The sequence below is a fragment of the Lissotriton helveticus genome, chromosome 2_1 (genome assembly GCF_964261635.1).
Source record: "Lissotriton helveticus chromosome 2_1, aLisHel1.1, whole genome shotgun sequence".
Classification (NCBI taxonomy): domain Eukaryota; kingdom Metazoa; phylum Chordata; class Amphibia; order Caudata; family Salamandridae; genus Lissotriton; species Lissotriton helveticus.
In genome coordinates, this window is record NC_136059.1 from 303,368,269 (window position 1) to 303,381,849 (window position 13,581).

General features: G+C 42.8%; 1 protein-coding gene across 12 annotated transcripts in view; it reads left to right on the forward strand.

Annotated features, from left to right (window-relative positions):
* NEDD4L (NEDD4 like E3 ubiquitin protein ligase) overlaps nucleotides 1-13,581 on the forward strand; it is a 1,578,130-nt gene that overhangs the window by 613,649 nt on the left and 950,900 nt on the right. For all 12 annotated transcript variants that reach the window (XM_078674880.1, XM_078674887.1, XM_078674878.1 and 9 more), the window contains exon 3: nucleotides 9,047-9,128. In XM_078674880.1, coding sequence (XP_078531006.1) covers nucleotides 9,047-9,128 — 82 coding nt within the window. The remainder of the gene's footprint in view (nucleotides 1-9,046; nucleotides 9,129-13,581) is intronic.

Sequence of the window (13,581 nt, forward strand, 5' to 3'; positions counted from 1 at the left end):
TGAGATGTCGAAAAAAGGGGTTTAGTCCAGTGTTACTTATAATGTTAGAGCTGACATGAGAGGAGTAGTCCGGATTGGTGACCGTCCGCGTTCGGCAAGGCCCCTACTCCAAGCAAGGTAGTTTAAGACCTTGGAGTTAGGTTAGACCAGGAACTTTGTATGAAAGAACACGTTCTAACCACAACAAGTACCTGTTTTTACATGCTGCGGTTACTGAAGAAAACTCTGCTGTTCCTCCCTTTAACATCCAGAAATACCTTAGTGCAGACTCTTGTCAGTTGGATTATGGGAACGCATTGTTGGCCTCCATCAATGAGTCACTACTATATAAATTAGAGGTGGTGCAAAACAAGGCCGATTTGTAATCCGCCTCTTAGAATAGCCTCCACTCCCCTTCTTAGATCTTTACACTGGCTACAAGTAAAGAAAATAGTATTGAAAATATGCTGTTTAACCACTTCAGCGCTAATGACAAGGGTAACTCGTCATGGACTTTCCATTGATTTCAATGGAAAGTCAATGGAAGATCATCAGGTGCCTTAGCAGCCAAGTGGTTAACCTGTAAGGCTCTATAGGGAAAAGGTCCTAATTACCTTTGTCGGAGGCTTGATCGCTATCATCCCACTAGGAAGTTGCGTTCCAGTGATAAGGAGTTACTGTTGGTCCCACACATGCATCGAGTTAGATGTGGTGGAAGAGCGCTCTTACTTGTCCCCACTCTCTGTAACAAATTGCCATTTTCTGTTCAAACCTCCCTGATTTATTCAAATTTAGAAAGTTATTTTAAAAGGCATTGATCTAGAACTGTGTTCAGGTTGACTGCCCTCCGAGATACCCTGGTTGGGGAGATTAGTGCGCGTTATTAAATCAAATAATAATAATATTCATAAACCAGACAAATTGTTTGGTCTAAGACTGATCAGATGCTCCCAAATGAATTATCCATCTGGAAAGATCCCTGTGTGCAGATGGGAGACTTTAACTGAATGTGAGAGAGCACCTTAGACACTACTAATGCCACCGTCATATTCTCTTTCAAAAGGGACACAGGCCAAGCAGGAGTTACTGAGCCCAACCGTGAAGGTCGAGTCGTTTTACTCCTGATTTCATGTGGCCCAGCCTGTTCTGTTATCTCAGCAACTGGGCCAAGTACCCCACCAGCACTTGACTCTCAGTGGTAACTCGAGTCGAGGAGTCCACTGCTTTTTGGGTAGGAGGTAGATGAAGACAGGCACAGGCTCACACCTCAAAAACCATCCAGCAACCCCAAGAAATGATTGTCGAGTCAAATACTTATTTTTGTATAAAAAAGTATTTATCTACTAACCCAAAATATATAACTCAAAGTACAAAACACACTGTAAAAACTATGCACAGTCTTCTTGAGGCAAGCCCACTAATGTTACCCAAGTCAGCTTTTCATTCTCACTTCCCTGCTTATGGCTGAGAGTTATTCCCCATTTCCATGTGGCAACATCCAAGCTAGTGCCTGCTTAGGCATTACGGTCTCAGACGTTTTATGGGGGCTCACTTGCAAATATTTTTATCACGTCAATCAGTGCAAGATCCCCAGGACCTGGTGGACCGACTGCCAATCTCACCCGCTTTCATGAAGTGCCGGGTTAGAGTTCCTGGGCAAACCTCGGCAGCCCGACTATGTCAAGATGGTTGGAAGCTGTGGTTGAGGCTGCCGCTGTCCTCTGCACTTCTCCTATGCAGTAAGTCTCCTCTAGAATCCAGCGGCAGGTCTCTTGTGTTCCTGGACAGAGGAGTTGAAGTAGTTGCTCTCACCCCCAATGGGTCACGCCCACGGTGTCTTCTCGGCTGCATGTCGATATAAAGCAGTGGCCCTCTTCCTCCTGCACATGCCGCCCGACACGCAAGTAGGGTTGCAGGAGCTTATACAGTGCGACAGCCCTCTCTCTTCACTGCGGCTTCTACCTGGCATACAGGGTCAAGGGTGGCACGAATACAGTGATGCTGCTATATCAGTCGATGAACCCGTGCAGTGCAGATCCAATGGCGGTAACCCTTTTTCTTAACTGCAGCCCCCACCTGGCAAGAGGGTTGTGAACTTTGCTCACGGGCAGCTTGATTGGTATTCCGTTCCCGATGTACCAGAATCTTGAACTCCACTTGTGGGATCCATGCCTGGTGTCCCCACTGTATCTTGCTCCCTTCAAGTGCTCTTCTTCACCTCACAGGGCCCAATGGTCTTGAGAGAGATGGGTAAGAGTTCATCTCAAAAATAAAAGCTCACAGTCATTCTTTGATATCTTCATCTACCCAGATAGACGTTACACTTGGTTTAGATTTAGAAAACCATGATTTTTCGGTCGAGCCTACCAGCCAGCACAGCTGTCTGGTTGTGAAAAACATATTTGTGGGCTTTGAGCATAATCTCATTACCATCTCTTTGGGTTAGCTGACTTCTGTTCTTCCACTACTTGCTTTTCAAGCATTGCTTTTTTCTTTTTGGTTAAACATTCCACAAGATGCATGTGTTTTCCAGCTGTCTCCCTCATGTACTTCTCTCCTACTGCACTCTGTGTTGCTCAGTGTCACCCAGTGTCGCCCATCTGCATCTCCCCATCTCTGTTACAGCCAGTCTTGTGTTCTCCCCCTGTTGCTTTTTGCTGCTGATTGGTTCTTCCCTGCAAGTTCTATGTTGCTCTATCGAACGTTTCTTCTCCTCCCCACCGCTATCCTCCATATTGCTTCCATTCCCCTACCCTGTGTTGCTTCCCTCCATCCATGTCATCCTTCTCTGTCGCCCGTTGCTTCTCCTCCCCACTGCCTGCGTTGTTTTCTGCTCCTGTGTCCACACATTACTCTCACCCACCAGTGACCTCCGAATTGCTCCCCCTCCTCCGTCTCTCAAAAAATGCTTTTGTGCAAAAAAAATAATTTGCTTATCCATTGTTCTAATGATGGTCGTACCATTTGTGTGTCGCTCGTGCATACTGTGCGTGCCTACAAAAGGATGCATATGGCTGCCTGATTGGCCTTTTTTTCTTATTTAGCCTTTTTTTCTTATTTAGCTATGCTCCACAGCATTGGGGGGATGCACTACATCATGGCTAAAAACCATTGACACAGTCGCCAAGCTTTTCCTGACTTTTTTCCAAGTTGGGGCAGAGAGTAAAAAACATTTTTTTAAATGCCCACATTGCATCCTGAGAGTTTTTTTCTAAAAAAAGAATGCAACACCGGCATTTTTTTAAGTCTCAGATCTTTGAGGGAGGGACATTTAAAAGCGTTGACAAACTCGAGCTTAAATTTGAGTTGCTCCATACAGCCTACTTTAAATATTTGCTGATAAGAGACTACTATACCATGTTGACTGTGAGCTGCATTATCCTGCCAACCTAAATAAACAAATCTAAAAAAGTTTTATGATTTATTGGTACGGTATAAGTCAGAAGGAACAAAGAAATGGACCAATTGGATTGACTGTCCTTACGCTCCTGAAAGCCTACAGGGAAGAGTTTCTGAAATAGAGGTGTGGCGCCGCGGCCAGGGCGACTGACGCTGGAATCTGGGGACCACGGTTCGATCCCCGGCTACGGCGGCAGGTCAGCCCAGCACCATGTGACTCTGGGCAATAGCTCGCTTAATCTTCCCGACGGCCCCCAGCGCCTAGAGACCCTTACGGGTGATTGTGCGCTTTACAAATGTGGACTTTACTTTACTCTGGTGAAGCTACAAGTCCTACAATACTAGACGATATTTGATTTTTATGTGACCCCTGCGAGTATTGCTAAGTGGAAAATGGAGGGCCGAAAGTTCTGTCCCAAATGTGTGGAGGCCTCAGCCGATAGAGTACATATATTAGTGAGATGCCCGGCTCTTCAGAAATTCGGGAAAGTTGTATTCCATGTCAGGCAAGCAACTCCATTCCTGATGTGGCCTCAATCATTTTTGCAGCTAAAATAGTTCTCCACGGAGTTGCAATTGATAAGAATCTAAATGCGAAAGAGTGTAAGGAAAAGGAATCACTTTCATCTGGGACTAGCAGAGGGAATAGGAAGACGCTCAGGATTTATACACTAACGGGTTTGAGAAGCAAAGGCAGGTTTTAGGTGATCCAGGTGGGCGTGGGGTGTATTTGTTTCATATTTTAATCTCACAGAGGTTATTTGACTCAAACACATTTTAAGGAGGGCAGTCTACTTTCTTTTCATATTTTATTTTAACCTTTTTTTAAATGTCCTTTTTTTATGACTATTCAGAACTGTGTTTTATAATGATTGCATAGTACAGTGTTTTGAAAACTGGGGGCATCGGGGGCTGATTTTTGGTGGGTCGTGAAAGTCCAGTAATAAATAAAGATGCCTTCAGATTTTGTATTTATCTGATCTCATTTGCTACCCTTTAAAGAGAGGTCAAACATCAGGCTGTGTTTTATGACAAATTGCGGTTTATGAATTTTATCACGAGGATTGGTGTTTAAAATCTCTTTTTGCAGTCGAAGATAGAAAAGTAAAGCGAATTATGTGAGCATCTTTCTGGGATGAAGGGAGTGTGAAAGGAAATGTAAATGTAAATGTATAGGCATTTATATAGCGCACTACTTACCCGTAGGGTCCCAAGGCGCTTCGACCGCTGCGAAACCCTTCCTGGCTTCCCTGAGAGATGGTCCCTTAATGGGTATCTCCAGGGTGAGACCAGGCATCCCCGGCGGTCTGGTGGGGCCGTTAGTGAAGATGAGGCAAGCTAATGCCCAGAGTTGCCGAGTGTGAACGCTGATCAGAGTGGGCACCGAGGCGAGAGAATTATCGAGTCCGCTGACCCTGGTCCAGAAACCTGCCGTGCCGGGAATCGAACCCTGGTCCCGGGCCGTCCTCTGCTCTCGGGTCTGCCGCCTCTAACCAGTGAGCCACACTACTTCTCCCTGTAGGCTGTAGGGTATAATTTTTTGTAACCCAACAAAATTGAAATGCCTGTAAATAAACTGTATATGTTCAGCAGTTAGGAAAGCCAGCATCTTTTTTCGTAATTCTGAACTGTGATGAAAACAAAGATTTTAACAGGATCAGAACAAATCTAGACACTTTACTTCGTGATGCACAAATGAAGCATAGTCACCGAAAAGCCATTTCCACACATTATCATATGTGTGCAGTATAGTTGTAGCAGCAAAATTGTATCTTTGTACACATTTGGTGGTCTTTAAATGTAAAATGTGCTGTTGGTAAATGACAGTGCAATACCACACGTTGCTTTAGTTACAAAAATCGCCGGCGTCTTGTCCATTAAAGCTAGATGGGTTGTGAAAGTTTGTTGTTCTAAAAAGTGGGTCATGGTTCTAAAACGTGTGGAAAACACTGGAATACTGTATGTAAGTCTCAGTGCTACCAAAAAATAAAAATAATTAAGCGGGCAAAAACTGAGACTTGGAGAAAAATGTCTGGTAGGAACTGTGAAAATAGATATGTACTGCATGCACCGTGTGGCTTAAGGAAACTATGGGTTTATGCATCTTTTTAACTTGGCGTTGCGAGTGTGAATGCTTTGTGGATGTTTGCCTCGCAACTAATTTGACAGTTGAAACCTGCAGGAAAAAAATGTGAAACCCTCACACTTGTGTCAAATTGTGAGCTAGTGAAATGTAATTTTTGAAAATGACGTATGTCATGTGCAAGCCGCCTTCTTAGGACCTAGTGCTCTTAACACAACATCCTTAGATCGCACAAGAAGTATACAAACTTCACAAGTGAGGAATATGTAATATTGCAAGCTGCAGTTTGACATGAAATCATTTCTGAATTTGAAAATGTCATTGATTCTGTTAACTAGTATATATTAAACCCTAAAAAGTTAACCTCGTTTTTAAATTTACAAGTTGGGACTTTGGTCTGGCCTCCTTACTCTACATCATCAAGGGTATGATCTTTTGCTTTTTATTTACAAGCTTTTCCTAACAGTCAGTCTACATAGTTCAGTAGTAGCAAACCAAACCCACCATACCGAAAATGCAGGGCAAAAGTCTAGGGTACACGTGACGCTGTCCACCCTGCCAAGAAGTTGGACTCCACAGAAATATATTGAACTCGTCCTGGTGTAATTTACTGACACATTCAGCAGCACTGGCACATTGTCTGCTTTCCTTTGCCAGCATCAACGTGCAGAGGGCTAGGGGGCTTTGTTATCCTAAAATCGAGAGGGACCCAAAACAAAGTCCAAATTTAAGGGGCTATCAGGCCTCTTTTTGTTAGGGACTTATTTGGAGCACCGCACCTAGATTCAAATGCATTGGAGGAGAAACCAAGGCACGAAGCTTGATATCACTTCACAGTTACTTGAGAGGCATGCTTTTGACTTTTTAGTCCCTGAATTTAAGAGATATGTATGCACTGTGATAATGTTCAGATGTGTTGGTCTGACTCAGTATTTACACAAATAATAATTTAAAAAACATTGTTTTTTATTTCTTTTATAGTGCTACTCATCCCAATGAAGGGTGCCAGAGTGGTTTACATCACAAAAACATATTATACATTAACAATAAATCATATCATGTAGGAGTGATGTCCTTTATAGCTCATAGTGCTATATTAGGATCACGCTTTATGACTTGCCACTAACAAAAGGATATTTGTGTTAAAAGCAGTAGCCTACTTATCCATCTACATAAAATAAAAATCTGTCATCTACATTATGTGCTTAGCAGGAGACACATTAACCCTCAATTATTATTATTCTGGATTTACAGGGCTCACACACACATCTCTGCAGGAGGTGCCTTAACCCTATAAGATATTTTAAAATGCAGAGTTTGCAACCAGTTCAGCAGAACAGATTTGCTGACACGTTTCTCCTTGTTGCCAATTTCTTTGTGGCAGAGTTTATAAGTTGAGACCCAGATTTTGCGTTGGGGTTGTGTCAATTTTTTTTTGGCACAACCCCGACACAAAATCCCATCCCATTTGTTAAATATTGTAAGGCGCTCAGATGTACTCATGATAGACCTGTTAAATGTGTGAAATCTTACGTTCCACTGACACTTCTTGTGATGTCACTCACTTTGAGGTCAGGGGTTGTGATGCCTCTTCCTGTGATGACACACGCATGTCATGCTCTGTGATGTCACTTGCATATTGCCTAACTTGGTTAGCCCCCCAATTCTTTCTTTAGGACTTGTGCCCTGTAAAAAGGCTTTAGATGTTCACACAAAGCCCAGGACAGTCTAATGAGTTCAGTTCACTACTGCGGGTGGGGGAATGGGGAGGAGCGAGTGAATGTGAATGGAACGGGTAGCTGAGTTGAAAAAAAATCTGGAAATGATCATGCAAAGTTATCTATTAAGAGTATGTTTTGAACATTCCCATGATGTTGGGTGTATTGTGTGGGATTCGTGCACGTCTTTCCTGGATTTTAGAGGACAATCTGTTTGAGTCGACCCTTTTTCTTATAAAGTCAAGCCCTACCCTCTTTAATGTTTTCATGTCTCCTATGGCCTCTGTAGTCCAGCCTTTTGGGTGTAAAATTATCTTACACAGACACTACCCAGTTGCTCTTTGCCTTTGACTGTTCCCATGCCTCAATTGCAGCATCTTTCATACTCTATGCGTGCCATTTTTGGATGGATGCGGGATAGTACACTCCAACGCAACACAGGGAAGACGTAAATTGTTCCATGTGGGTCACATGTGTCAAACTGGTAGGACGATCTCTGGCCCCTACATTGACAGCTTTCCTCCTCCATCTTTGGCGGTTAAAAATCTTGGGGTCAAGCTGAACATTGCCCTATCCATGTGGCCGCAGATTTCTGCAGTGGTGAGCCAATGCTTCACTATGCTCCGTACATTGAAAAATTTCTTCCTCTGGAGTTGAGGAGAGTTGTGATAAATGTGCTGATCACCTCACGCTTGGATAACGCGAACACTCTCTACTAAGTCGTGGTGGAGGCCTTCGTGAACCGCCTGCAAGTGGCGCAAAATGCGACGGCCAGGCTGCTTTTGTGTTTGTCTAGCCGCGCTTCTATTTCTCCTGTCTCCAGGTGCTCTTCTTTTTCTCCGTCTTGAAATCCCTCCATTGGCTACCTGTAAGGAAACTGATCCTATTTAAAACAGTGGTTCTGGTTCACAGGCAGTGTGTCTGTCCAGTTCTGGTTATCTGGTGAAGAGATTTGTCCAATACCTCCCCTCCAGAGCACTGTTCCACTTCTGCTACTGTGGATTCCTAAATTTAAGTGTGTCCGAAAGGGCGGTAAAGCATTCTCTTTTCTTGATGCCAAAATTTGCAATGAACTTCCACGCGAATTGCTTCAGGTCCCCCTTGAAACCACATTCAGCAGTTAACTAAAAACGTGGCTCTGCTCTGTGGGGCAGTAAGGTCTTGGTCTCTAAGTGCGTACCATGGGTTCCCCCCTCCAGCGTCGGGACGCTCCTCGGAATACCCATACGCTCTAAAAATTCCCTATTCATTCACATTGAATAAAGCTTTTGGTACAAGACTGGTAAGCTAAAAACAACAGTGTTTGAAATTATTGAGTATGTTTCAATTCATCTTGAATCCATTTCTTGAGGGCCTAAAAGGTTCCACTAGCACCCGATAGCTGAATAGATTTCACTTCACAACTGCGATCGCCATATGGAGGTGCACTAACTGCACGTGCTCAATGTTGAGTTGAGACGGTGGCAGCAATGAGGCCTTGCTTTAAATTCAAATTATCAAGCTACTTACAGTTTGATGAACGCGAGTGGGCTTGTGTTTGAAATGTTTGTAGACAAACATGTGAAAGGCATATCATGATGGTATTGGAGCACTCAAGATTCCCAAGTCCATGTGCGAGTAGTTTAACCAGATCACATTTTTCCTTTGTATTCTGGGACTTTTAGTCCTGGTTTTAGAATGGATCCATGCGACTACAGATCCCAGAAGGCACACAACTTGGACTGGATGAGCTACTCAGGCATGTAACTGGGAAATTTGACTTTTGTGGTGTTAGGATTCGGTTGAATTGGTTTTAATGTGCAAAATACTGTTGCTTGTTGTCTCAGAGGCATTAAATTGAAAATCCTCTATTAACTATGTGTTTCAGTGATCCATACGTGAAGCTGGCTCTCTACGTAGCGGACGAGAACCGGGAACTTGCTTTGGTACAGACGAAAACCATAAAGAAGGTAAATTCGGATTGCTTACTTTTTATGGCTTGCATGATTTGCTACTTTTTCATAGCCTTATTTAGCAATTGTTTCCTGTTTGTAGAATTTTGCATTGATAGAGGTGACAGTTATTATGTACAGCCCAGCCCAAAATATGGCGCGCTCATCTTGGCTCAGTAAAATAGAGTGCAGACTGGTGTGATTATGAACAAGTTCTTCTTTCACCACTAATTTGTGCAAACGCAAAAGCTATTTAAAGCTCCTCTTAGTGCACAACTGGTGTTATTTTACAAACCCTGTTGCGATCTGGTGTGAACCTTTTCCATTCCACGTAACAAATAATGTCGCAATCTTGAATAAGCGGTTTGTTATTGGATGTCTCACTTAACTATATTATTCTTTATTCTGTATTTACTCTGTGTAAGAATCATTGTAAAACCTAAACAACCATCTTTTATCTCTAACTTCTGTGCTCACTGGTCTTCACTACTAAATTATCAGTTGCCAACAAGTCAAATATTTCCTATGAGCTGCTATTTTATAGTTGAACCAGAGCCGTTTTGTGATTTTCCTGGGTCTACACATCATCTACATGTTCTCTATAACGTTGACTTGGTTTCTGCTTATTTTTGAGATGTGCACTGTACCAAATCCACCTTTTCTGCATGGCCCCCAGATTTTTCACTTTTTCTTGACCTTATTTCTGCTGGCTTTAATACTCTGCACTTTGCCACTACTAAACAGTCGTAAAGTATCTGTTCTTCCCCCTCTAAATCATGTGCTGCACATTGGACACCCCATTAGACATATTTACCTCCTCAATAAGTGCATTGTAAACGGGGTCTTAAGTTTTAAGGCTGCAGTATGTATTTGCATCACCCAGCTACATGGCAACAATAACTTTCTGCCAGGAGCAGCACTGCTTTGACTAGGCTGCAGTGACACATGGCAGGGAAAAATGTTTATATCCATGTTATGTAGGAAAAGCCTATTTTCATGAATTCATAAGTCTCCTCTAAAATTGCCTTTTAAACGCTTATGGAAGGGTGCTACTATGTAAAAAGAATTAAGACAAACTACATATTGAAAATAATGTGCCTCACAGTGAAATAAAACCGAAAAGGTATTTTGCTTTGCAGGCAGGGCCTGACCTTTCCCTAATAGGCCTAGGTGGTATTCGGATCTTTAACTTACACCTTCATGTAGAGCTGGAAAAATGTGTGTAAGTTTTATTCCCTGCTTAGTTTTTAAAATCTGAATTAATGGGTAGATCAGAATTTTGATAGCTTAAGCAAAACTGGCTAAGACTTTGACGTCTTAGCCAGAAATGGCTTGGCACTAGTTTTGCGTTTCATCACAACATGAGCTAAAATTCAATAATTGGCTGTGAGACATAACACTGGATCAGAGGACAGTGGCTTGATTCCGGACCTAGGAAATGCCAGTGAGTGTTAACTGCTGACCACTTAGCAAGGAATAGCTGAGAATTCATGGAAAAAGGGCAGCTACCTCTTTTGACTTAGAAATATCAAGGCAGGCTTCTCCTATTCATTCCCATGACCCGCTTAGTCAGGTGGTCCCCAGAGACCATAGGAGCGACTACCAGTTCTGCCACCGATCTCAATACAGAGATGGAATACACATCTTTTACTGAAAGTGGTAACTACTCTGGCTTGGGGGACAGTGGCTTGCCTCTGAGCCCAGAAAAGGTCTAGTGGTTGTTAACTTCTGACCTAAAGCTGGGATTATTTATCTGGGAGTGGACAGGCATAACGTTGGCTGAAAAGGGGCACATTTAACACTACCTCTTTTGATGTGGAGATGCCCCTATTTGGTCAAATTATATTTGTTGTCAAAATGCAGTTGATTCAATGTTTTCAGTGCTGGTGAGGGAATTGTGTTACAAAGCTAATAGTTTTGACTTTTGTGTAGGGAAAGATGTTTGGTGTTGAATTGGCAATGATGTTGTTATGCTTTCACATGAACAAAAATGCACTTAACAGCGAGGGATGCGAAGGGCATTCGCTCTCAAGTTCAAGTTGTCATAATTGTGAACTTTCCGTGGTAATTGATGTAGGTTCAACTCAAACTTCCCTTTAAAATGCATTGGTCTAGCTGTCAGAACATTTAAAAAGGTAATTTCTTTGTGAAAATATGAGTACAATAAGACAAGAAACCTGAAGGTTGATAGAAAGGTGCGTAGCTAGTAACTAGCTTAGTTAAGAGAGTCTCTCTGAGTTTATCCAGCAAAGGCACACAGATCAGAAGTGCAGGTAACTCTACAAAGGCCACGTGATGCCACTCAACGTAAACCTCATAATTGCCACTGCTCTGGCTAGTAAATGTTTGTGGTTGGTGGGAGTCTGGAGCTGGGTGAAGGAAGATAGCCACTGCTAGGAGAGAGAGAGGAAGGATTGAGAACATGATGGGGATGTAGAGGGTGAAGCGGAGCAGGAGTCGGAAAGAGGAAGAGTACAGGGGAGAACCTACACAGTGGAAATGAAATCATGGAGTAATATAATGAGCAGTAAGGGGGATATTCCTATATAAATACATTTTACAATCTAGAGTGGTTACGGATAGAGTGAAGGTGCCGTGAGTTCGGAAGTGGGTAATGTAATGCCATAGAATATCTATGGAGAAGGGTATGTCCACTCTGTACTGTCTTGGAATGCTGGATTCTTATCTAATGAAGTGAACCAAGACCATCCCTCTTAGACTCTCATAGACAACACTTTGCGTCATAGAACAACTCTCTGGAATTGACCCTTTGTCTCCTGTCTGCTAGTTGGTTCAGAAGTATGTCTCTGAAGCATCAAACAAACCTGGTAGCCTTTGAAAAAACCTTGTTTGAGCAAAGCCATTGCTGGTCCTGAGCTGGTGACCAAGAGCTTCCCAGATCCTCAAATCAATGTGCAAGCCTCAAATGGTACATGCTTACTAGGGACTTCTGGCTGGTTTTAGTGGCCATTTGAAAGAAACACCCAGTGAAAGAATACATCTGAAGTTACGTACATTGGGTGGAGGGGGGCAAGTGATTTTAGTAAAGATGATTTTGCCCTCAGAAACCCCCATATACCATCAGATACCCCCCATATACCCATTAGTCGTTCATCAAAAAGGAGTAGGTAGCAGAAGGCTCTTCAGTTTATTGTGGATGGACTAAATAATCCCTTCAACACAAAGATGTGATCCAAGTAGCAAAACCCGATGACAAAGGGCCTCACTCGTTTAGTTGCTAAAACATTCATAAGACGTAATGATAGTAAGTATTGGTAATGCCAATACGTCTGGCTAATGAATGAAAATGCCTTGTGTGCGTTGATAGGTTTAAGCACTCAATAATGCAATTCTGTATTCATTTGGTCACTCATCTTTGCACTCATACGTGTTATGTTATGTTACTGGAGTTTATAATGCACACAGATACTCCACGGAGTGTCCCAGCACGAACCTTGAGGTGCTGAATGCTACGCAAAGAATATGGAAGGGAGTTCTAGGCTGTGGCAGCCCTAAAGGCAAGAGACCTACCTCCCATTCTTTGGAGGCGAACATGAGGTATCCGGGCGAGTAGCTGGGATGCTGACCTCAAAGGCCTTATTGGAGTGTAAAACATGAACCGCTTCCTTAAATAGGCAGGCCCAGACGCATACAAGGCATGGTGTGCAACCACCAGGGCTTTGAACTTCACACGAATAATGACAGGCAATCAATGCAGTATCCGCAAGTGTTGTCTAATACTGCTTCTAATTGGAATATTAAACAGAAGCCTAGCCGCCGCGTTCTGGACCACCTGCAGTTTGTTAAGAGTATAGTCCGGTATGCCAATGTACAAAACTTTAGCATAGTCATATGTGACAGTATCAATGCCCGTGTCACCGTTTCCTTCGCTGTCCTAGGAAGCAACAGGAGAAATATCTTAAGGGACTTTAATATACCAAAACAGCCGCCAGCCAGCTTCTTGATTTGGGTCGAAAAGGATAAATTCTCATAGAACAAAACACCCAAGTTCTTAACTGGTTGACGAGAAGAAGATGGCAATGGATAGTCGGATGGCCAAAGTGACTCTCTGAACCACGGAGGGAAATTCCCATGAATCCATCCACTGACTCATTCTGGCATTCACCCTCTGACACAACCACAATAAAACAGACACATACTCAGCAAGATAAGCAATATAAATTAAAAGAATGCAAGTAGAAAAAAAGAAAACATGGTACCCTTTAAACCAAGCAGGAATATACTTGCTGTAACAAAACTAAACGTAGCAGGTCCATCTTGTATTTTACGTAGTCTATCATTATTTCAAAGTTTCATCATCATGTTTAGAGCCAATGTGTTGGTCATCTTAGAATGGTTAAACAAGGATACACAGTGGACAACAGCATTCCATAATGGTTGCCTGGTTTAGAGTAAGTAGTAATGTGGGATTAAGGGCACTGCAGATAAAATTAGCGGCAAGCACGTGGCC